This window comes from Mustela lutreola, chromosome 13, assembly GCF_030435805.1.
Source record: "Mustela lutreola isolate mMusLut2 chromosome 13, mMusLut2.pri, whole genome shotgun sequence".
NCBI lineage: Eukaryota > Metazoa > Chordata > Mammalia > Carnivora > Mustelidae > Mustela > Mustela lutreola.
In genome coordinates this window covers 15,610,594-15,636,654 of record NC_081302.1, presented here as the reverse complement: position 1 = coordinate 15,636,654, position 26,061 = coordinate 15,610,594, and the positions used below count along the sequence as shown (strand labels likewise).

General features: G+C 41.0%; 1 protein-coding gene across 1 annotated transcript in view; it reads right to left on the bottom strand.

Moving 5' to 3' along the window:
- Positions 1-241: 241 nt before the first annotated feature.
- DCT (dopachrome tautomerase) overlaps positions 242-26,061 on the bottom strand; it is a 31,055-nt gene continuing 5,235 nt past the window's right edge. Inside the window, exons 2-9 of the mRNA XM_059144168.1 lie at positions 22,243-22,542; positions 20,162-20,262; positions 19,862-20,028; positions 17,749-17,928; positions 15,833-15,968; positions 3,943-4,144; positions 626-631; positions 242-414 (exon numbers count right to left, since the gene is read on the bottom strand). Coding sequence (XP_059000151.1) covers positions 242-414; positions 626-631; positions 3,943-4,144; positions 15,833-15,968; positions 17,749-17,928; positions 19,862-20,028; positions 20,162-20,262; positions 22,243-22,542 — 1,265 coding nt within the window. The remainder of the gene's footprint in view (positions 415-625; positions 632-3,942; positions 4,145-15,832; positions 15,969-17,748; positions 17,929-19,861; positions 20,029-20,161; positions 20,263-22,242; positions 22,543-26,061) is intronic.

Genomic DNA, 26,061 nt, shown 5'->3' with positions numbered 1-26,061 from the left:
GTCAGCTCTGCCTTTGTCTGACGGTCAAGATAGCCTCAAACATTCCCGTTTGTGTTTGTTAAACAGTAAGTAAACCAGCGACTACAGCTGCACATCCTCTGTCTTGAGAATGAGCACCACAGTAGCAGCAACCGTGTCAAACATCTTCTGCTAAAGGAAGAACACTGACTAATAGCGCGTTCATCCACAGGGTCAGACCTGTGGCTTGGCTGGTGCCTCTCCAGGGGAAGGCGTGAGCTCTCTAGGCTTCTTCTGTGTACTTCTTGTTGTTTAAATGTGTCTCTGCTAGGGGTGTGTAGCCTTTTTGGAGTCTTCTGTACTGAAGGAAAAACAGCACCACAAAAACACCAGCCAAAGCCACCAGCATTCCCATGACCACCAAGAGGGTTGGGGTCCAACCTGGAGTTTCTTCAGCTGGAATTAAAGCAGAAGAGAAGGGTCAACAGTTGGGATTTTCATCAGCTAAAGACTCTCAGAGAAGAATGAACTCATTTGCTTCTCGTGTACATTTTTGTTGATAGAGCAGAAGGATACTGGCTAGGATAAAATTTATCTTCTTCCCCCACCAACAGTTTGTCATACCCACAATTGTTTTTCTTGAGGAAATGGCATTCTATTTAAATACAGCTGACTGCATGTTTTAAATTTCTTCCAATACACATTTACACAGAATAAACCCTCCAAGGAAGTATATAACTACTTTTGTGAGTTAGAAATTCATTTGTTAAGCTGTATGCTAACGTAGTATCTGGGGAACTGGAAATATACAAGCTCCAGATGGAGGAATTCTGCTATTGTCTCTACCTTTTTATAGGGTGATAAATGTATAAGGCAGATCAGATTGGCTATTATAATAGGAGACATTCAATAGCAGGAGCTGATGAAATTTGTACCCATTTAAAGAGTCGTGAATAAAATCTGAATCTTGCACTTGATAAATCTAGTTCTCTACTCAGATATATTTTATTTATTCATTTGAGCGAGAAAGAGATCACAAGTAGGCAGAGCAGCAGGCAGAGAGAGGAGGGGGAGAAGGCTCCCGCAGAACAGAGAGCCTGACACGGGGCTCGATCCCAGGACCCTGAGATCATGTCCTGAGCCGAAGGCAGAGGCTTAACCCACCGAGCCAGCCAGGTGCCCCAACTTTATTTATTTTTTTAAGAGGGTTGGGAGAGCACAAGCAGGGGCAGGGGAAGGGGCAGTGGGAGAGGGAGAAGCGGGCCTCCTGCTGAGCAGGGAGCCTGGTGCGGGACTCGATCCCAGGACCCTGAGATCACGACCTGAGCAGAAGGCAGACACTTAATGGACTGAGTCTCCCAGGCGCCCCTAGGCCAGCTGCCCTTAAATTCAGTTTCTCTGACCTGCGTTCTTGTTCTTCACCCTATACTTGGCTAAATGTAAAATCCTCCTTCTCGTTTTTCCTCCATTCCCCAGAAGGTCCCTCCTTATCCTGCAGGGATTCCTCCAAGATCATGGTAATTTTTCTCTTCTTGTGACAATCCAACATCTGTTGCCAGAACCATCTTCTTCAAACGCAGATGTTTATTCTGACATTTCTTTGTTCGGGAACCAAAGATGATTGTTCTTTTCATTGTGGTAAAATACACGTGAAACGTGTGTTTCATCATCATAATCCTTTCTAAATGCTCAGGTGTGGGGCCTAGTGCTTCACACGCTTGAGCAACCATCAGCACCACCTACCCGCCAGACTTTTTTTCATCTTGCAAATCTGAAATAAGATCTCCCCAGTGCCCCAGCTCTCCAGCCTCTGCAACCCCCATTCTACTTTCTGTCTCCGTAAACTCGACGACTCTAGACACCTCATATAAGGGGAATCATACAGTTTTTGTTGTTTTGTGACTGGCTTTTTCATTTAGTGTATCTCCAAGACTCATGCGTGTCATAGCATATGACAGGCTTTCCTTCCTTTTTAAAGCTGCGTAATATTCCATTGTGCGCATATGCCTCCACTTTGTTTATCCATTCGGCCATCAATGGATGTTGAGTTCTTTCTTGTGTCTATTGTGAATAATACTGCTACAAACAGAGGTTTGCAAATAATCTATGTGAGTACTTGCTTTCAGTTCTTTGCTGGGTCATATGGTAAATCTGATGTTCAGTTTTTTGAGGAGCTGCCATTTTGTTTTCCACAAAGGCTACCTACCCCTCTGCATTCCCACCATCAGGGCACGAGGCCTCCAATTACCCCACAGTCTCATCAGCACTTATTACCTGCTGTTTTGTCAGTAATAGCCATCCTAATGTGTGGAAAGCGGTGTCTCATTGTGGTTTCTGCCTAGCTTTTAAGGCCCTCTGTAATCAGGCTCTTCTCACAGATCTGGACTTAATTCAGGTAATCTTCTACCCAAGTCTTCCTCTCCAGCCAGGCTTCTTCAGGCAGTCCCCTATACAAACCACACCTTTCACAGCGCTGAAAGCCCTTCAATCTAAAATGCTCCCTTCTTTCCACCTCCTCTACAGAAGATCCACCATCTCTTTGAATCAGACTCAAGACCCACCCCTTTCTAGAAGCCTTTCCCAAATGCCCCACTCCATTCTTCAACCTTCTGCTGTAGTTACGTCTCCCCAGACAAGACTGTCAGTTTCTGTGGCAGACCAACACGTGAAACGTGAATTTGTGTCTCCTGAGGAGTTAACACATTCTGGGCATATTCAGACTCTCAATCTATCCCTGTTAATTGGCTGGTGTCAGAGGAATGGACGTACGGGCAAATGCTCATCCCAAACCTTGTGATTGTTGCTATGTTTGATTCCAGAGAAAAGAGAATGAAGTTTCAAAAGCTATCTCAGCTGTCCAGAGAATGGAAACTTCAAATCAGTAAAGAAAACAAGCAAAGTTGCAGGAGTAGAAGGAAAAGCAAGAGACAGATTCCAGGGCTTGAACGACTCTGAAGTCAGAGACAGGGAGAGATGTGAGCTCACAGGTCATTACTATTACACCACAGACAGAGATTTCAGGAAGATGGAAGAGGCACATGGGGTGAACTCACCAGCAGATGGGCTGTGTGTTTTTCTGAGTTCTGGACAAAATAAGATATTTATTGATTGTTTTACCTTTTCTTTCTCAGCCCGTCCTAAAATTGTTTAAGTGACCCATGGAGCTATATTAGGGCCTGGGCAAATAGAAAGATATGTGCCCATATATATACTTACCAAAACATCCTCCCACATTTTCAACTAAATGGAAAGAGCTACTAAAAAATCTATGATGTAAAAGCATGATTTAAAGAACTTTAATTAAGGACACATATACTTGCAGCCCCATGTAGCCTGAATTGTTGGCAGGCTAACGCCAACCTCATAAAGCAACCCAGCAGGGCTGGCATGGGCTAACTGGAAATAATTGGTCTCATTACAAAATAATGGAGGGGTGAACAAACAATGATCACAACAGCCTGTCTTTATTTAAAATGTTGATATTGTATTCATCTTTTTTGCATTTATTTTGATTTTTTAAAAAATAGTACATTACTCTATTTATCTCAATTACTGAGTTTTTTGGTCTCCCCTTAACCTTCATGCTCACGGTAAGTGCTTTATTTTCTTCACAATAAACCAAGTCCTTCCTTCAGGTAATGATTCTCCAAGTCCTGATGAACCCCATCCACGTGTGGCTAGTGCATTTTGATTTTGTGGGCTAGACATTTCAAACCATAGCCAGGTTTATAATAATTCAGATTATTTTCATATATTTATTCTATGCTATTATTTATTAATTCAATCATCAAACCAGTCCCTTTTCTGATGTTTAGCTGGTAGTGCAAAGGCTCATTTTGCTTAATATAAATATTTTAGAAAATCGCTAATAAAATTAACTAGACCTGCATACTTGAATTTAAGGTCCTGGTTTGCATTTTTGAAAAGAAAGAAAGGTCCTTCAGAAGATCAATGAATTATCCCCTTAGAAGTTGTATTTGTTACCTGGCAGATTGATAGCATAGCTGTAGCCAAGCTGGTCTGCAGTTAAAAAGAATTCCTCATTAGTCACTGGAGGGAAGAAAGGAACCATGTTATACATCCGATTGTGACCGATCGGTGCCAGCTCCTGAGGCCAGGCGTCCACAGAAGGATTGGACCTTTTCATCCACTCATCAAAAATGGCATCAGTAAAGGAATGAAGCACCTGCAAGAAAATTGAACATGGCATTGGACATTGATCTGTCTGTCCCAATCAGGTCAATCTGATTGAAGCTTTCTCTAGAGTGGATTGGGGTTCTTCTGGACATAAGGACTTCTCCATACCCAACCATATCTTAGTGACTTAAGCACTGTAATTTTTAGTTAACGTTTTCAAGGCTTCATGCCATCTCTCCAAACAGGATCATCAACCGCTTTGTCAAGTGAATAAATGAAATTTCACTTGCAGGTTTAACACTGGTTTGAGAACAGTAGATGCCTTCAATATGTGAGTGTTAATTATTAAGTTGGGGAGAAAGGCAAGTATGATAAGATAGATATCTTTGATTTTGTTCTTAACAGAAGAAGAGGCTGTGTTTCACAGGATTGTGTTTAACAGTATTGAAACACAAATGGATAGGGGAGGAAGGAAGGGAAGAAGGAAGGAAGGAAAGAAATCTCCAAAATGGCTTTTCAAATTTTTCTCAGTGGGATGGCTCTTTTAGGTACTCATTTTATAACACTTTCATTTAAATTTTCGGTCTTATGCCAGCAAAAGCAAGTCTAAAAAATGCTGTGATGTGCATAGTGCTCATTTTTATTTTCTCAATGAAGCTATTCAAGTCCTTCTCAAATACAGCAATTATTATGTTTTAAAATATTAACAGCAAAATTTCCACATTTATAGCTCCAATTTTGCAACACGACATAAATGCGAGAGTTCAGCCCAACTTTTATGCTGGGTTCCTCTTTTATCCCTAGACTGTAAGTTCAGGGCCTGAGGGGTACTGTTCCCTTCTCTTCCCCTGGGTCCCAAGTGGTGTCATCCCGGAGCCTGTCACGTGGGGATAGGGAGGTATTTATTCCAATAAAAAATGCTTCTCAAACGAATTCTTTCACCCTATCGCCACTATTCCTTGTACTCCAATTAGAGCCCTGGCCAAATTATACTATGACCTGTTACTTATTTTTTTAGTTTCTTTCTATAACTTGTTCCATATTTATCTATTTTCCTTAACAACACCCTAACTCCTAAAGGTCAGAGAGGGGGTCTTTTCACCTTGGAAGCATCAGCTTAGCATGCAACCTGGGCAGAGTCAATGTCTAATAAGGATTTGTTGCCTGAAGACAGTGCCACACAAAGTAGTTTTGTCTTCTGTACAATTCAACAAAAGAGGCCCCTTTCTATCTGGTGTTGTTTCCTCAGCTTACAATCTGATTTCTTCTGTTTTCTGGTGTCTATCAAGCACCAATACAATGGTCCTCATCCTGAAGCATTTTCCCTAATTTCTCTCAGCCTAAATTCATAGCTCTTTGCACTTCTCAAACCCTTTAAGGGCATTGCCCTTCTGGCTTATGTAGCTATTGTATATTTATTAGATAATATCTATTTTCAAATCTTACCCAAGGTTCCTTGTAGTTAGTTATCCCTATCAGGCAACAGCAAGACCTTTCTACCTATATTGTCTCACATGGCTACATATAAGATAGTTAAAGGAACTGAGTGATTTACTCAAGGAATTTTTTCCCAAATGGATTTTTACAGTTCGTGGCAGAGATAATCATCTTAAAACAAAAACATCAAATTTTAAGACCTGGGCTTTTGCAGACATTAAAGATGTTTTTCTTAATACCAAAATCTTTGCTTTGACTAACAAAATCGAAGCTCCAAAGAAATAGAGGTATAATGCTTATTGCATAAGCAACAACCTGGGAAGACACATGATAATGTAAATGATCAATGCTTCCTATAAGGAGAGCTTAGAAAAAGGGATCAGTCCTGGAAAAAGAACTGACTGTTAGTTGTTGGTGTAAGTCACCGAAAAGGTATCTTGTGTCCAGAATCCCGGGAACTCCAGAGAAGGTTAGAAGGCTCCCAGACAAGAAAGTTGTGTTTCATCCTCGAGCTAAAGCCTGGGAAGTTCAAACAGAACTTTTGCCACAAGCACAGAGCCCAAGCAATACAGGCTGAGTGCCTAAGGACAGTATGCACTATTGGTTGCTTACCAAATATCCACTCTCCTTTCTCTGTAACTTCCTTCATATTTTGAGTGAAGGAATGTATCAAATTATCCCTGAGATTGAATTAGGAATCACTGGGTGGGATTCCTAAGAAAGCTCTTTAAAGGTGGTGGTCTCAGCTTAAAAGTGGTCCTTTCCCCCTTTCCATTTATCCTAACTGTTTCCTGGAACATGGGTGTGATGGCTGGAGTTGCAGCAGCCATCTTAATTGCTAACTAACAAACTTAGGAAAAGAAGGCACTTACCAAGGTTAGTAGAGCAAAAACACAAAAGGGTCTGTGATGACTGTCTGTGGTGACTCTGGATGGCCTGACACTGGGGATCTTTTACATTAAGAGAAAAATAAACCTCTCTTTTATGAGGGGAAGCTTCTATAACAGGTTTTCTGTATGAAGCAGCAGAACCAAATCTTAAGGGATACACAGAAAACGTATCTAGGAGTTTTCCAGAGTGTATTTTCCAAAGAAGGTCACACAGTATCTCCTGAGCATTTAGGGACTGTGTGAGTTCAAGTCAGAGATCAAATTGTGATTAGAAAAAGAGACAAGGGACACTCAGGACACAGAAAGATCCAGATTCAGTGCTGCAAGAGGCAAATAATTTTTGGAAAACATCAGAATTCACCCAGTGCAAAGTGTAAATAATTAAACAGGGGACAAGACTCTGCAGCAATTCATAATTTGGAGAGATAAAAGAAGAGGGAAAAATAATAAGGAGAGATTATAGGTCTCCAAAGGGCTATAAAACATTATACGATAAATGCTCTAGTAGGAACCATATACAGAACACCCAATTTATAGAATGTAGTAAAAGAGGCAAGTGTGTGCCAAGAAGATGCAAAGAATGCAATAAACAAAATGCTGCAAGCAATAACGTATCCACAGCCATAAAGAGAAGTGGTGCAGCCTGCAGAATAGGTATTTTTGTTAGAGTTGTGAACATTGTTCTGAAACAAGATACTTTGAATTACTCTTGAGAAACTAGTAGTATCTTTGTTTGACATGAGTCAAACATGAGCTCAGTTAATGTCTCTGTAAAGGCTAAACGTAATGGGAGGGTAATAAATAAAAGCACAAGTAAAATAACAGAATACTGTGGTTGCCTTATATCTGCTATAGAGATACATAGTTATATTTGGACATTAAAAACTGAGTGCTTCAATAATGAGGCTACAAATTTTGTTTCACAAGCCCATTCTCTCTTGCTCCAACTACATAAGGAAAGGTACAGGAAGAAAAAAACTTCCACCATAGAAAATGTGATTCTATGGGCTTTCAAGGTAAAGTTTCTCTAATGCAACCCTTGCAGAAAAAAGCAATCACCAATGGCTTTTGTGCTTGCAGGCATAAAGAAACTTGAATAAAATACAAGGAAATCATGAGTATCTTTTTTCAGGATCACTAGAGAATAAAGTTACTATCAAACTTAACCTTAGCTTAGATGTCTTCACAATCAGATCCCTGCCATAATGACCACAGACACCAGTAGATCACCAAAGACCAGTGCACTGTGGTTTTCACCACTTGAATTCATGTGTTCTTACCCAGAAGACATCATTCATGGTCAGAGAGAGTCTTAATATGATAATGTTCTGCCCCTCTGAAAACTCATATGTGATCACTTGGAAATGACATAATACACACCCAGTCACATAGGGAAGGTCCATTTAAAACCAAGGTTAGGGGTACCTGGGTAGGTCAGTCGGTTAAGTGCCTGCCTTCAGCTCAGATCATGATCCCAGGGTCATGGGATTAAGGCTGGGATCAAGATCCACCACAGCAGTGGGTTCCCTGCCTAGCAAGGGACCTGCTTCTCCGTCCCCCTCTGCCTCTCCCCGCCCTGCCCATGCTCTCTCTCAAATAAGTAAATAAAATATTTTTTAAAAAGACAAGGAAAAAAAAGATAAAGCACCCTTTCTACATAAATTTATATAAAAGCATTGTATACAAAATATACAAAAGTATACATTAAATATATGCAATACATTGTATGTAAGATATACGAGCATGTATATGAAAAGAAATATCAGTTATGTATGGTGGCAGACAGTAACTAGACTAATTATGATGACTGTTTTTGCAATATATACAAATATTGAATCATTATGTTATACACCTGAAACTAACTTAACTTTACAGGTCGGTTATATCTCAATTTAAAAAAGAAATATCAGTTGAGTCCATGCGGAAGAAAGTTTATACTTTAAGGATTAAAGTATTATACTTTAGTATAATCCATACACACACACACACACACACACACATACTATATATATACTATAATCCTTATAGTATACTATAAGGATTAAGGAGTATAAGAGATTCTGTTATTAGTATGGTGGCTTTAAAAGAACTCACTGGGTCAGCATATGTCATAAGCAAGTGGGAGAGAGAGAACCAGGGGGATGTCAGAAGAGATTCTAGATAAGAACTGAGATACTGCCAGTCCATTCGTGTCTAAGGAATCACCAAAATTCTAGGAGGAAGGAACCCAAATCAATGTGATAGCCACTTTAGATTTGCATATAAATGTGGTCTGCCTTTATACTACTTAATTTCATCAGTGACGAAGAGTATGAAGTTCATCTCTTAGCATAGGTTTAGTTCTTCTCAATAGAGCATGGGTCTATCTTCACAAAGCTTAGAGTTGGAAAGAATTTCTTCAGGGGCCATTTAGCCCATGCCAAGTTAAAAAAAACAAACTATCCCCTAGACCAAGAGTATAGAAATCTTGCCACCCTGGGACTCTCTGCCCAAGCAGTGGCCACCCACCATCTCCAATACCTCAGCTCTTTTAAAACTCACCAAAGTGTCACACTCTTTAGGAATTACTAACTTTATCTCAGTTGTTTAAAAATAAATAAATAAACGTAGCATTTATTCAACCTTCTGGAGGCAGTTTGGCAGTATCTACAGACATTTCAAATGTATTTATTTCATCTTTGAGCTGGTAATTCTCTTCTCTTGATTTACTCTACATGGTCATGTATTTAAGCACTGTCTGCCATGCTAGAGATTAGAAACCACCTACATGCCTGTCAAAACTGGTTAAAATTTCAGGATAAAGCCACACTATAGAATACCATACAGCCATAAAAAAGGGATGAGAATGGACTTCATGAACTGATATGGAATGATTTAGAAAAAATACAAAATACAAATAAGAATAACAAAGCCACAGACTTCTGTAGTCTAAAGTATGCTGCCATTCAGATATCATATTTGTTTGTATATTTATAAAATGAACCTAGAAGACTAGGGGGAAATGATAATAACTCGCTGGGAGATGGTAGTGATACGGAGACTTCAGTTTATGCCTTTTATATTTGAACTCCTTATTGCATTATCTATTTTTAAATTTTGAAAAAGTATTTAGGAAACTATGTAACAACCTAAAAAGTGTGCATTCTAAGTACAACTGTATAAGCATAGAATATGAGAGGAAATAAGCAGAAAGTTCAGATGGAATTACAATTAAAATCTTTTTGCCAATATTTCTGTAACTCGAAACCATTAAAAATTTTTAACTATTAAAAATGAAAAATTAACATAAAATAAGGCTAATTTAAATACTCAAGGTATTAGCCCAATTATACTTCTTCTTTTTTTTCTTAAAATTTATTTATTTTGGTGAGGTGGGAGATTAGAGGGAAAGAGAAAAATCTCCAGCAGATTCCCCGCTGAGCGAGAAGCCTGATGCAGGGACTGATCTCACAACTCTGAGATCATGACCTCAGCCGAAATCAAGAGTCGGATACTTAACTGACTGATATGCTTTTTCTTTTGTAAGAAAGATAAATAAAATGGATCCATTTTTAAGTGCTTCACTCTTGAGGGGAGAGAAGCAATGTCCTATATTCTTCTTTGGGGATTTTTTAAACTAAACTCATACTAATTCACAAGTATTTTATACTTGTTATTATGACCTATTAATTTTACTAATTTTATTATAGCCTAAAACAGTAGAGTCAGAAGGGAATTAACTTTATGTAGTCCCATTAGTCTTGTTTTTAGAAACTCACTTTTTCTTTTCTTGTTTTTTTTCCCCCTAAATTTTTGGAGCTATCTTACCCAACTATCAGTCATTGTTAAGAAATACAAATGATGGTAACACTGTATGTACACCTCATTCCATGTAGAATTTCAGTGTCTACGGTGACAAAAACATGAGCTATGCAGTGAATATTAGTCATACAACCTACGAATCTCCCAGTCACTTAGGAATTGAAAGAATGAGAACTTGCCAAATGTACCTTTCTAAAAGGATAACATCCAAATACAGCCCTAAGAACAGTTGCTTTGAAATTAGAAGGAAAATATCTCTAACATAATTTCTTTCTCAGCAGTTAACTCAACTGTTTCTCACTTTAGGCTGTATTGGTTTTCCTTTGTTTCTTCCCTAGATTATGCCTAAATTCAATACTGAAGACAGCACTACTTAGCATTTCTGTGACCTAATCGTATTTTCTGTGATGAATGTGTGCATATCCTTTAATTATCGTATGGATTATTAGAACTTCAGAGATTGGGTTCAGAGTTTTTCCTGTATTTTAACATTATATCTTTTACTCATTATTGTGATCAGATACAACTTTGTACCTCTCTTGCTTGAAGAGATTTCAGGAAAATAATTTTAATAAATGTTGGATGCAATATATTTGCATAAATTGCCTTGTGAACTTGAAATTCCAGGAGCTATCAGTCTTTTAAATGAAATACTGTAACCTGGATCTCAATATAGGCAAAAATTATTTAAGCCAGAATTGGCTTCAATGTGAAACTCTGTGTAAATAGCCTTAAGTGTGAGTTCTGGAATTAGTGCCAAAACACTTCGTGCCTTAAAAAAAAAGGCTGTGGCTTTTTTTCTATTTATTTGCATATGACAACTTATACCAAAGAAGAACAAAATTTTAAATATTAAAGGTATTAAAAGTAATGGAGTAGTTGCATGTAGTTCAAAATATCTAGTATTTTGAACTACATGCAAGTCACAGAATTCCTCACCCATAAAGTCACATGAGCTCTCCTAGAGCAGGAAGAGAAACATGACTGATAGAGAAACAAAATACTGCAGAGAAGGGACATTAATTCCTTAGAGCAGGAGTTGGCAAACTAAAGCCTGTGGACCAGAGCTCACCACAGGTTTTTTATTTCTCTCTCTCAGAGAGAACAAGAGAGAGAGAGAGTGTGAGAGAGCATGGTGGGGGTGGTGACAGAGGGAGAGGGAGACAATCCCAAGCAGACTCCACACTCAGCTTGGAACCCAGTTCATGGTTCAGTCTCACAACCCTGAGATCATGACCTGAGCCAAAAATCAAGAGTCAGACACTTAACCAACTGAGCCACCCAGGAGGCCCTACTACCTGTTTTTTAAATAAAGTTTCATTAGAACACAACACTCACCCATTCATGTATTGTCTATGGCTGCTTTCATGCCACAGTGGCAAGGCTGAGTTATTGCAACAGAGATCATTTGGCCTCTAAAACGTGCTCTATCTGGTCATTCACAAAAAACTGTTGCCAAGTCCTACACACAAAATGGGTATCCTCCAAAGACAGAGATAAGATGTAACAATCCTTGAAACTTAGGGTGTTGAAAAGCCAGTCACTAGCATCACCCTTATTTTCTATAGTAGGAGAGAAAGGTTGTGTGGAGGCATATAATCCTGATTTTGCCAGAATATTCTGCTGTTTTACTCATAATATCTTGGGGTACTGGTGAAGGAGTACTTAACATTTTTTCTCATGAATATGATCTGTGTGTATAAATTTGATAGTTGAAAACGTATGTTTTACAAAAGCTTATTTAGAGAAATATAGGTAAGTAGACATAAAGGTAGATGGCTGAGAAGGGAGACACAAGTACTGTTTGGCATAAGCTAATGCCTGAGATAATAGCTAGAAAAAAAATGTGAAACATCAAGTTAGCACCAATAAAGAGGGCAAGCATCCGACAGAAGAACCAAGATGGCTGTGGAGATCTTGCAGGTAAGCAAGCCCCCACCTTGCTGGAGGCTGGGATCAAGAGTCCACATTTCTGAGGACTCCATGTTTTGTTACCCAAATCTGAGGGAAGAAATGCTTTTTAGAAAAAAGGAAGCTCATCTCCTGCCTTATCTATGGATTCCCCATAGCTCACTCTGGCCAGGCATTCATCTATCTGGGAATCCAGAAAGCTTCCCAGACCTTCACACCACCAGGCAAGCTCAGAGCATTGTAAGCTCTACCTTTACCCTCCCTCTTCATATCTCCTTTTTGTGTACACTGGGTGGAGTAAAAAGTAATAAATCCCCTTTGAAATACCTAAGGATTTCTTGTCAGTAAAATTGCCTTAGGGCACAACTGTCTGTTATGGAGAACAAGATAAGAAAACTTAATTAAGGTTTGGAAATTCAAAGCCAACATATAGTTTTCTGATTCTTTCCCAGCAACTACCATAAAACACATTGTTGTCTTATGATAACTTTTGTATTGTACTTGGCAGTTTCTAAAGCAGCTTCATATTATTCTAATCTATTTAGTGTTGCATTAATTAGCACACCATTCTTCTCCAACACCCGATCAAGATCTGTGACCTGCACTTTGCAGAACAGGAAACAGAGGATTCACACATTTCGACGAGACTCCCAAGACTGCACAATTCAGTACTAAATTAAGAAGTTATTTGACAGTGTTCTTTTGACCATGCCATGTGGCCTCCCAAAGAGACCAGAAGAACAAACTGCTATAAACTGATGGTATGGACTGAATTATGATCCCCTCAAATTCATATGTTGAAACCGTAACCCCCAACACGACTATATACAGAGATTTTAGATACCAAAAGAGGTAATTAGGGTTAAATAAGGTCATATGTGTGGGGCCCTGAAATAATAGGACTAGTATTTTTATAAGAAGAAACCCCGAAGAGCTCATTGCCTCTCTCTCCACTATGTGAGGACACACCACCAAGAAGGCAGTGGTCTGTAGACCAGGAAAAGAGCTTTCCCCAGGAACCACTGTCACTCAGCACCTTGATCTTGGATTTCCAGCCTCCAGAACTGTGAGATATAAATTTCTGTTGTTTAACAATCTATGTTATTTTTGTTATGGCAACCTGAGTAGACTAAGATACACTACTAAAATATTCAGGTGAAGAAAATTCTGGAAAAAGAAAAAAAAAAAAACAAAACCATAAAGTGTTTGCTTGCTACACTACAATCTATACTAGGTAATAATTTAAATTCAAAATGCTGGCAAAATAAAAAGTGACCAGTGGTGAAATTTTGTTTTTGAATTGCTTTGCAACCATCCACCCAAGACACACGACCCTGAAGACAAACACTGTTAAAATAGTTTGAAACCATCCATCCAAGACCCACAACCCTCAAGACAGACAAAGTTAAAATAGTAGTCAATCAGTTAGGTATCTGTAAAGCAGAGACATTGTAGGGGTTTAGCAGTTGAAATACAAATATTTAAGACATCTAAAGGTTCTAAGCCAACTCTGGCGAACTGTACTTAAGGGGGAAAAAAGCAGCCCCAGACATCCTGGAGCTGGCCTGGCACCATCATCACGATTACCCCGGTGTTCTGCTCCGGGGTAAACAATCACGGAACATCAACATCAAACAAGCTCACTCTATGATCCTAATGGATCAAGACAAAAACAAAACAACTCCACGTTTGTGCCTGAATGTAGACAAAACATGAACATTGTCCAAACCCTACAACACCTAACATGAACAGTAGCTCTTCCCCAGCTAATACAAGCAACTGCCTTTGCCCTACCAATTACTAAAGATGATTGGGGTACAAAGTCATGGAAGTGCCCTGCTTCCTGACAGCATCCAACCCAGAGCAAAGCCCTGCCTCCGTCCACCCTGCCCAAATCCCTTCGTTCTTTTCTACCCCTGAGCCACTCCATGCTTCCCCAGTCTGTCCCGACGACGGGGAATACACCCTCCTCGGTCTCGTGGAACCGCGGAACCACGTGGTCCTCTCCCCGGGTTCCCAGCGGTCTTTGGCCGGAGGGGGCTGACCAGGGCAGCCGGGACAGCAGGGCCCAGGCCTGCACCTCCCCCGTCTGGTTAGTGAACAGAGCTTGGGACTCCAACATTTACAATCCCATGGTTGAGTTCCTTTCCGGTTTTCCTTCTGTTTTTAAAGTTATCAGGAGAGACACCAAGAGAGTTCGCTCATCCCGCGTTGGTTTTTGAAGAGCTGTGAGCTCCTCCGTACCAACCCCAGCTCGCTCCCTCTGGACTGGCTGTCTTTCCTCTCAGACATGCGAAGCCAGTTAATAAATTAAGGGACATCAAATGCGGTTTTTCTATTAATTTAAGACATTTGCCATTTTTTTTCTGTCCAGCCCTCCTACCCCACGCTCCATCCCTCCTCGGACTAACACAAACTTTCTTCCCTGCAGGGAGTTCCCCAAAATGGTATGTACTGGGTTCACACGCATGCCCGGACAGCAGGTGAACATGTGGCCTTGCTCTGGCCAATCAGAGCACCTCACTCCCCTTGCCACACTGATTGGCTCATAGAAGGCAGGTAATCCAGGCCTGGCCAATCCTGGGACGGCTCTCTGTTACTATGGTAGCATGGCTGCTTCCAGCCCTGCCTAACGTGCTGCACTGGTAGCGTGCACATCTGCGGCTGCAAGTGGCTAGCTCATTTGCCACGAAGACAGAGACAGAGCTGACCTCTTCTGAGCCCCCCCCAGATTCAGCAATACCTAAAGGCAGCAGCACTCCTCAGTTTCCCAGTTATTTAAGTCAATAAATTAATTTTTTTATTGTAAATTAGTTGGGGTAGAATCTATTCCTTTGCAAACAAAAAAGAAATGTATGAATATACCCGCAAGTTTGCAAACCGATCCAAACCAATTTTTCTGTTCTGCACTACCAGGTTCTCTTACACATGGCGGCCTCCTGCCCTTGGGGGTGGGTATTGGCCATGGTTCTCACTATCTCCAGTAAACTTGTTACTAGGTAGTACCTAACCATGAAAGCATGTAAGGACCGGATTCTGCTAAACCTACATTGATTAACAACTAGACACAGAAGGAATAAAAGAACCTGCTCTTGTATAACCAGGGAGGTCCACACTGTCTTCTGACAAGTGTTGTACATGGAAGATTCAGTCCAAAGTGGACACAATAATATTAGGACGGCAGAAGCAGCTCCATTTTAGGCAGAACGCTTTGTGAAGTGAGGAGGTCAGTACCAAACACCAACAGAGCTGTGGGCTTCGTGTGCTGTTCCAAAGGTGCCACGTGGCTGGGCTTCATGCGAGGGTCACAGTGGTTCCACCACTCATCTTCAACATCAAGCATTTTATTATTGAAAAATTATTATGATTATGCTAATTTATTATATAAACTATGCTAAATTGTGATGTATTTTATAATGTCATTATTACTAACTTATGGATCCAACTCTAGGCTATAAACTCCTGTCTGGTGTCATTGCAAAACTAACCATTTCTAAAGCATGGGTTTCTGAAAAGGGGACTTTAAATGCTGTCTAACCAACTCTAGGGCATAGAATAAAATGAATTTAATGTTTGAATACATCCCATTGTCCACAAAGAGAATAAAACACACACCAAACCTTAATCATACCGAAAAACAAATAAATCCAACATCTTGCATAGAATAGTTTTCACCTATTCCGAGCCCTTCAACATACCACAAAAATAGGGTCGTTGGCAGCAGAATGTGGCAAAGCACTTGTCCCATTCAAGAAGGAATGAACCAAGTTATGTAGGCTCATCACTTGAGAGTCCAAGATGCCGTTCGCTTTATCAAACCCTTCCAGAGCATTCCTGAGAGAAAATCAGTATGTCAGTGACAACAGTTACAACTGATAAAGATATATTTTTATTGTTTCCAGCCTAAATAACAGTCTTCTGACTTGAGATGGGATAGGGACATGGAAAGCACTGTCATAGCTAATTAACTACAAATTAGTCCCAACTTTCATTGATTTTCTAGAAAGGGAGGGAACCCTTAATCAATGCTACTTCTGCACCTGCTCAGTTGACCGTACCTCTTTTAGACACTGTGTGACAATTCTTTACCTTCATATCTCTCTCCCATGCCAGATTCTGAAGTCCTAGAGAACACAGACTGTGTTTTCTCCAGATTTTTATTGCCAGAGCTTAGTGCCATGCCCGGCACATGGTCTGCCATCAGAAATATATTCTGAATTAACACATACTCTCATACTCCCATTTCTCAACTAAATAGACCTCCGCTTGACTATAATATATTCAGCATTCTAAACGTATCCCCATATTCCTCTTATCTTTATCCTTATCTTTTTCTCCTCCCTAGTTTGAATTTTTCAGAAATTCAAACTGTCCTTCTCTTAACTCAGTGATCCTCAAATTTAAGCGTTCGTGGGAATCACAGGAGAAATCACATGGGAATCATGGCCTACTTTCAGAGTTTCTGATTCAGAAGGTGTGGGCCAGTTCTTCACAATATGTGTTTTTAAGCAGCTCCCAAGTAGTGCCAATTATGGTGATCTGGGCCCCCCATTTCCATAACCACTCCCTTAACTCAAATCAATAAAGACTGCAGTCCATTTTAGGATTGCCTGGGTGGCTCAGTCGGTTAAGCATCTACCTTTGACTCAGGTCCTGGGATCAAGCCCTGTGTCAGGCTCCCTGCTCCCTCTCCTCATTGCTTGTACTCTTCTTCACTATCTCGGTCTCTCTTAAATAAATAATAAATAAAATCTTTAAAAAAAAAAAAAGAAGAAGATTGTGCTCCATTTCGATAGCATTTTTACTACTATGAAGAGCAAACTTATGTTCCTTTTCAAACAATCTTAAATGTCAGCCTTTATATGATCCTTGACGCTACTCTGAGAGCTGTGTCTAATCCCCACACAGACTTTGAATTCTGCTGCACTTGGCACAGTTCTGCATCTTTCAGTTTACCTCCCCCCACCCTGCCGCCCCAAATAACCCACCAGCTGTATGATTTACACACGGGATAGAGAGAATCTGGTTTGGGGGAAGACCATGAATCTATCCATCGTGTCTTTTGGGAGCCACATTCATCTTTGCTTAAAATCTTATTTACATCCGTACTTATTTCCCACAATTCTGAAAGTTTTTTTAGAGGGAGAGATTTATTAGTCGGCCTTTCCATTTTAAGTATTGTGATGTCATTGCTGTGTTGTAGCTTGAGCTGCATTTGGTCTATAATACTTCTCTGGGATCTCGGACTTTGATATTAAGGTCTATAGCTGATACATTAAAGAGAAAAGAAAAAGAATAAACATGAGCAAATACTTTTTTAAATACGATATTTAATGAAGTACCTGATTCTGAACACTGTACCTATATGAGAAATACCAAAGATGGTTTTGAATAGCTAATTAGAAAATATTAAAATGACACTATTCATTATAGTGGGGGTTGATGACTTTCCTAACACTGGTTCCTTGTTATCCTCACTTGTCAAGCCCTTCCGCATTACTTAGCCTTGTACATGACTCCCAACATCCGGATTTCCTTTGAGTTCATTACAACCACGGGCATGAAAATCTTAAAGTATTTTAAAATGTCATCTAACAGAGTTCAGAGCACCAACCTGAAGCTGAAGGTCGAGTTCTGGAAGAAAGGGGGGCTGTCAAACTTCTTGAGAGAGAGACAATCTTGTATGTCTTTTAAAGTTGGCAATTTTGCACTGTTCAGTCCCACTTGATTTCTTCTTAACAGACCTTCGTAGGTCCCATTACAGAGGGTGACCCGGCGGTTATAGTCATCCAGGCTAAGGGTTGTATGGAGAGTGAAAATGGAATGCTTTAATTTGTGAATAGTGTCGTAACTTTGGGCCAAACCAACCAATCAAAATCTCAGTCATGATAAAAATTTTATTACAGTGATCCATCCCCCCATGTTGGGGAGCACTATCCAGAAGCCTGTAAGAAAAGCTTAGTGTGTAGAAGAGAGGATCCCTGCTAGATTGGCCTACACCCCTGCAAACACATGAACACGCAGATGATGATGAAGTCCCAGAACCTAAGTCAGGTTCGGTGGGGTGAGGAGGTTCGGAGCCGACGACTAAAGAAAGAATTCTTAAGACGTCGTTGGTGCAAAAGGTGATTTATTAGAGCACGGGGACAGGGCCCGTGGGCAGGCAGAGATGCGGCTGCCCCGGGTTGTGAGGGGTGGTTGGTTATATACGCAGGAGTTGGGTAGGTGAGGACAAAGGGTTATTGGGGCAAAGAATACTATCAGGATATTGAAGGCTTAGTTACTATTAAGTAAAGACAATTGAGGGTCTCCTGGTGGAATGTTACATTCCTGCCATCAAACATCCTTGTTAATGAGATTTAGGTTTAGAAGAAATTTAACTTTATTTGCTTTTCCTTCTACCTCCGCCTCCTTCGGTTTTTATGGAGGGGAGGATGACATTTAGGCTTGAGAAACTGAGTTCTGTGTCTTTGGAATTTGGGCAATTGATAAGGTAACTTCTTTGTTTGTAAATCTCAAGGATATTTGCAAACCAAGGGAGACTCCTGTCTTGTAGGATTGTGATCTTAGCAAGTTAACTATTTATCATTTTATGGCAGTCAGGGGTGCCTAAGGAATGCTACACCTATGGAGGGGAGCGGATGAAGGGGGGGGGTGCAAGGTGCCAGCTTTTGCTTTGTCCTCAGCCAGCCTCCTGCTCCCTCATCAGATGAGAGGTGTGTTCAAGGAAGCTTGACAAAGACACAGGGCAGGGGAGCTGGAGCCAGTATGATTTGGAAGAAACAGATAAATAAAGGAACACAGGGGGCACTGGGGTGGCTCAGTAGGTTGAGCATCTGTCTTTGGCTCAAGCCATGATCCCAGGATCCTGGAATGGAGTCCCCGCCTCAGCCTCCCTGCTCAGCTGGGAGCCTTCTTTTCCCTCTTCCTTTGCCCCTTCCCTGGTTCATGCTCTCTCTCTCACTCTCACTCTCTCAACTAAATAAATAAAACCTTTAAAAATAAATAGATAGATAGATAATAAAGGAAAGCAGCAGAGCCTCTTAAGGGACCTTTCTTTGAGATATGTGCAAAAAAAAAAAAAAAAAAAGGAAGAAATTTAAGGAGTCACTGAGGACAGGATTTTCCATAGGTTGCAAGGCTGGTCATTTGCTTATATGTTCTTCAGTACTTCTCTGCTTGGGGTGTATGCCTCTGCCTCTTAGAGACTTCTCTTGACTCTCTTCTTGGCTTCACACTTAGACCTGTCTTGATTCTTTTCACATTGTATTGTAATTTGTTTACAAGCAATCTGCCTTTGTAAATACAAAACGATATCCAAAAGGGAAGCTCTATTTTATTCATTCTTGTATTGTCAGTACTATTACACTGCCTGGAATACAATCAGTATGTAAGAAAGGTTTGGCCGAATGCAGAAACTATTTCTAGCTTTAAAACAGTTGATCTAGAAATGATAACCAAGCCCATTCGATTCACCGGTGTGATTTCCAGGCCTCTGGTTTTTTGTTGTTGTTGGTGGTGGTTGTTTGTTTTGTTTTGTTTTGTTTTTTAATAAAAGGGCTTAGAATTTTTTTTAAATCCCACTTCCCTCAGGAAAATTATTTTCAGAAACATGTAAAAAGAACCCAGGATGCCCTGGAGACAGACATGCACAGCCTCTTTCCTTCTCTCAGACGTAGGATAATATGGCCTCTGGATTTCCATTGCAGGTAAACGTGTACCATTACCTATCACAGACAATTTCCCAGTTGGAGAATCTTGAGTTCTGACTAATTAGAGTTGGATCATCTTGTCTTGCTGCCCCAAGCAGCTGGTCGGTACATACATCACAGTCGTTCCTCCCGGTGGCAAAGTTCCAGTAGGGCAAAGCAAAGGACTCATTGCCGATAAGTTGCTAAAAGCAAAGGGCATGCCTAGTTACTTATCTCGTGATATCAAATACAATAAGAAAGCATATAAAATAAATACTGATATGGGTCTTGACCAAACGCAAAACTAAAAATACCAAATGCAGAGTTTTGACCAACCTGGAGATCTCTTTCCAGCCACAGCAAATGGTACCGGTGCCAGGTAACGAACGCAGGTCCTTGGTGTGAGAAGTCTATGGCCTTGTATGGGCGCCCTGGTCCTAAAGCAATCAGGAAACATATTAAAGATCATGGAATAATATTTTTTAAATGTGAAATCTTACCCCAGTGGGTTGTATCTGCGGAACCAGTAAATCCATGCTGTTCCAACTAAAAAAAAAAAAAAAATTGTTTTTGTCATTTATCGCTCTAAAAACAACAACAGCGACAACCAAACAATTCCAGAAGCAACTAGCACTTCTAGGGTAAGTTCTCCATCTTTCAAAAGTTTGATTGTCCTCAGAGATCCAGACACATCTAGGTCACTTTCAGCTTTGAGAATCCCTATCAAATGTTTAATTTTTAAGTAACATTTCATTACTCCTTCCAGATGCACACATTTATAAGGGAGGGATTAATTAATAATAAGGCAAGTTGGGCTGCTCTTAGTCCTCATTCAGGCATTTTTGTCACTGCAAAGAACTTCGATGGATTTTGCCTCTGCCGTCAATCAGTTACAATCACCAGCTGACAAGCATGGTCGCCAAGACTAGAACAGAGAAAAATACACTCAGACCAATTTTGCTGGCCACTGGAACCACCAATTTTAGTGAAAAGCTTTGGTCAATCTAATGACCCCCTTCCTGCCCATTCCATCTTTCTTCTGCTTTCATAAAAGCTTTCGATGGTTATGTAGAAACTTTAGCTAACTTTAGTTCTTTTTCAAAGTACCTATAATAACTTCAGACAGCTGAACAGACACGAATATAAATTTAATTCCTAGGTATGACCAGAAACTATAGTCTTCCTTCCCTCCTGAGAGACAACCCTCTCATAAAGCAAAAATTCCTCCGAGTGATGACAGGAAAACTATAAAGGTTTACAGCCAGAAAAGCTTCCTTATCTGTCGATAAAGAAAGACAGATGCTTACCTGAGAGGCAAGATTTTTAAGGACTCGCACTGAGGAAAGACATGCTATCACTTGCTGGTGGCTACGTAGTCCTTTTTAATTCAGAACAAAGATTTGTTCCCCAAATGAACTAATGAGGCAAAATCAAGCAATGGGGAGCCAGTGATAAACACAAGAACAGACAACTCCAATGAGAATCTGACTATTCAAAGGGAGCTTGATGTCTTCATTCACCCTGACTCCAATAAGGGACCCCAAAGGTGGGGATGATAGGTATAGCCAAAGAAAGCTTCAGGATTCCAGAGAATACCCAGGAATGGATTCCCATCCCTCTGGAGTGAGCTGACGTCTGCGTGATCCCTGACTGAGACATATCCGAGGGCACAGATGGTCCTACAAGATTAATGAAGTTCTTAACAAACAAGGCCCCATTCCAAGTCTTACACAGGCCCTGACTGGGGGATCTAGAAGGGCAGGGCGCCATTTTCTCAGGCATCCACTGCAACGGTTCCAAGGGCTAATTCAGGAGGAATTCTACATTGCCAGAGCAGCTAATGCTCTTCCGTGACAATACAACTCTGAAAAAACCCAAGGATCCCAACAGCAAGACACCATTTACAGGCCCCATGAATGATGACGCAAAAGTCTAAAGACTAACACATGCGTGTTTAATGAGATACGCACTTTCCACATAAACCCTCTAATTCTGCACAAAGAAGCTTCATGTGCTTTAGCACATGTTCTGTTAATTCCTCTAATTTGAGGGAAAATGTCAGAGAGGGCTTCCACGGCCAGATTTAGACATGTTTTCTTCTGGAATCAAAAGGAATTTGCCTCCGCTTCACCAGACCTTGCCTTTGAAGATTAATAGCTTCACAGAGGAGAGTTTAGACTTTGAACCCATCACACCAACTCCAGGGGAAAACATTTTCCCAAATGTCAGCCAACGTACTGGTAGAATATTCTTCCTCCTTGCTTCAGGCAGCATTGGATAATCGTCTGATTTTCGTAAGCCTAACCCTTCTTGGTGTTGTTCTCTTGTTAATTAACTTGCCCGAAATTACTTCCCCACCCATCCCCCCACAGTCCCAAACTATAATAATATACCCTCGGCTGAGGGAAATAACCCACCTAATAGCGTATCTCTAACAGAGTAATAATGGAGCCACACGAAGAAATCGTATATGCTGCAGTTGGCGATCTGCGGCTGGGTCCCGTTGGGCCCCAGCAGGCCGAGCCAGTGCTGGGTGGTGATCACGTAGTCAGGGTGCGTTGTGTTCTTGGCGAGGTCTAAGGCGTCCAAGAACTGCTCCCTCTCCTGAGCCGTCAAGGAATGAAGATTTTTCCGAATAACCGGGGCTTTCCTCTGACTGCAGTCGTGGCCGGTCCAGCCAAACTTGCAGCCCCCACAGTTGTAGCCAGCAAAATGTCCTAGTTTATTTTTAAAAGAAAAAAAAAAAAGTGGGGGAGGGGATGGAAGAGGGAGTCAGTTTATGTAGCTTGGAAGAAATTTCTGAATTTGAAGTGTGGGCTAGAAAGTAGGAGAAGAGGAAGGAGTTCGCAGGAAGGCGAAGGGAGCCATTTTCCTACACTTCCTCTCCTCTTGAAATCTCCAAGGATGGGAACAGTAGAGTTCCTTCGAAATACTGCCAGCAAGAAAACAATAAGAAAGGTGTCACAAGCTGTCATGGGTGGACCGTGTCCCTTCAAAATTTGCAGGTTGAAGTTCTAAGCCCCAGTCAGATACAATACGACTGTATTTGGAGCTACGGTCTTCAAAGAGGAAATTAGGTTAAAAATGAGGTTAAAAATGAGGTCATTAAGTGGCCCCCCAATCCAGTCCAATGGGTGTCCTTCCAAGAGGAGGCAGTTTGGACACTAGTAGTTACAGAGGGAAGACTATGCGAAGACCGAGGGAGAAGACAGCAGCCAACAAAGCAGGAGAGAGGCCTCAGGAGAATCCCACCTTGCTGACAGTCGACCTGGGCCTTGAGGTCTCCAGTACTGGAGAGAATGAGTTTCTGTTTCCTCCCCACACCCCGACCCCCCGGGCTCCCCAGCAGTCTGGGATGGCGATGCTGCTGAGCCCTGCTCTCTCTGGCCCACACACCAGGGCCCACACAGAGGGAGTGGCTCATTGACTTAGAAGAGGAAGAGAACATTTGCCAAGCTCAAGGTGGAACCAAACTAAATGGGCTGATTTCCAGGGATTGAGGGGAAATCTGACATACAAAAGTTGGTTTATTTCACAAAGGAGAGAGAGTTAAGACAAAAATCGATGGAGGCCGGCAGGTCGTAAAGGTGAATTAGCTGCCACAGTCTCAGGAAGTGCAAATCACTGCAGGGCTCCCTTGTCCACGGCCCAAATGTCCCTGCTTTATTAGCCCAGGGAAGGAGTACTAGCCCTGGGAACTAATAAGCTCCTTCCTGATTAGCATCTAAAGTGGGAATTATTTCAGCTTGTCCTGGACTTTTCCCTTTTTTTAGCCTTGATTACTGCTTTTGGTATGACCAGCCCCTCCTTCCCTAGGCGGTGATAAGTTAGAGAGTGAACATTCAAATATTTTTAGAGCAAAATGTTGAAGCAAACAGGGTTGGTAATGCTCATCTCCCAGGGGATTAGAGGGCTGACTTAAAGCATTAACATGGGAAACCAACTCTGCTTCCTTCCTCCCTCTCTCCCTTCTCCCCTCCCCCTCCTCCTCTCCTTTCCTACCCCTACCCCCTCCTCCTCTCCTGCCTCTCTCCCCCTCCTCCCCCTCCCTCTCCTCCCAGACCCTTTTACTAGCTCTCACTTCAGTCCACGGCACTTTCCCTCCTCATCTCCTTAAATTCCGCTTTGCCTGGGTTACCACTCCTGCTCTCAGCCTCACGATGGGTGGTCCACAAGGTCATCCTTGACTCTACATGTCAGGGTCAGGTGTTCCTGCCCTGGGCCTCCCCGGTCCCTCACATACCCCCTCCGCTGGATTCATCACAGTAGCAGTAATTATCTACTTGTCTCAGGTAAGGGCAACCGGAAAGCATTTATCCTACTGTCTAGGCCGGTGCTTGGCCTTGTACAAAATGAATATTTGTTGACTGACTAAAAGAAACATAAAGCCAAGTCACCACAATATGCACTTTAAAAATTATACATTCATATTCATAGTCGTACCTCAATAGAGCTGAAATTTTTTTGAAAAATTAACTAAAAACAAAAACATATAAAGCATGTGACAGATAATCCAATAGACAGAAAAATTCTTCTTCCTCTTTCTCCCTATCCTTGTGGATTAGGAGGAAAACCGGTCCTGTAAATAATTTTGATAAATGGTAAATACCAAAGCAGAGGTAAGAAAAAAATACTATGAGCACAGGAGAGAGAGGATTATTTGAATTTCTACAAAGAAAATATTACAATAACATGAAACAAAATGACTAGCATTTGTATCATGTAAAGAAAAATGTCTGGACCTCCTTTTCTATTAACCCAGTGGATTTTTGGATCGTTAAAGAAAATGTCATTAAAAATATCATGAGTAAGAATTTTCTTAAGGTAATTTATTTGGGTTCTATGCTCCTCGAAACACTCAAAATATCCTACCTGTCCTCACATAACTCAGTTAGCTATAGTCTTCTATTTTTTTTTTAAGATTTTTTTTTTATTTATTTGACAGACAGAGATAACAAGTAGGCAGAGAGGCAGGCAGAAAGAGAGGTGGAGGCAGGCTCCCTGCAGAGCCCGATCCCAGAACCCTGGGATCACAACCCGAGCTGAAGGCAGAGGCTTAACCCACTGAGCCACCCAGGCGCCCCAGTCTTCTATGTTTTAACATCACATCAAAATGTAATAAAAAAACACTTAAAAGGAAAAAATTCTACTAGTCCCGAGACTGAAACATGTTTTGGAACAGTTTCAGTTAAACATTAAGATCTACATTGATTATTAGAGGGAAGCTACTAGAATAGAAATTATTTATAAGTTTTTATTGAGCAACCCAGTACCCAAATACCAGTTCTCAAGTAACCAATACCAAGTACCCAAATGTCCACCATTTCCCTAGAGCCAGATGACTGAAGGTGAATACAGAGCCACAGCTTTACAATAAGAGAATGAGGGTCTCCTTCCAAATGCTAAGAAATTGCACACCCCAACTTTAAAATGATTGATTCAATACATTTCTATATGTAAATGCGTAAAACTTGTCTCCGGATTTTGTCGAAGTTGAGTAATTTGTAACTTATGTCATGAGTTTTAATATTCCTTCACTTCCTTCACCACAATTATTTTCGGTTGCTAGAAACAAAATGATCAATAGCTAATTATCTCCCTCCTTTGTTTATTCAACAGATAATTTATTAGCACCCACAGCCTAAAGGGCCGTCAAAGCTCTGCGTGCCTCTCTCTGTGCTCCCACTTGTTTGTTCGGAGAAGTTTCCATGCTTGTAGGTTTGGATTTTACTCTTTAAAGCCTGTCAGATTGGGATCAGAGCTCTGCCTCACAGAGTTAACACAGAAAACAAGCAGGTTAACGTATTAAGCGCTTAGAACAGTGTCTGGTACATAAGTTCTATATTGAGTGTTGTTATTTTTACTAGATACCACTTGGAAGCAGGATTTTATTTTATTTTTTAAAATATTTTATTTATTTATTTGCCCGAAAGAGAGATCACAAGTAGGCAGGGAGGCAGGCAGAGAGAGAGAGGGAAGCAGGCTCTCCGCTGAGCAGAGAGCCCAACTCGGGACTCGATCCCAGGACCCTGAGATCTTGACCAGAGGCTTTAACCCACTGAGCCACCCAGGAGCCCCGAAGCAGGATTTTAAATATTTGTTTTCATCTGTCTTCCTTGTCTACTACACTGTGGACACCTTAAAACCATGTTGTGTTTTTTCCCCTCTTTGTACCTGAAGGGCATCACTAGGGCTAAATAAATGTCAGTCAGGGTGGTGAGAAATGAAGCAGTGAA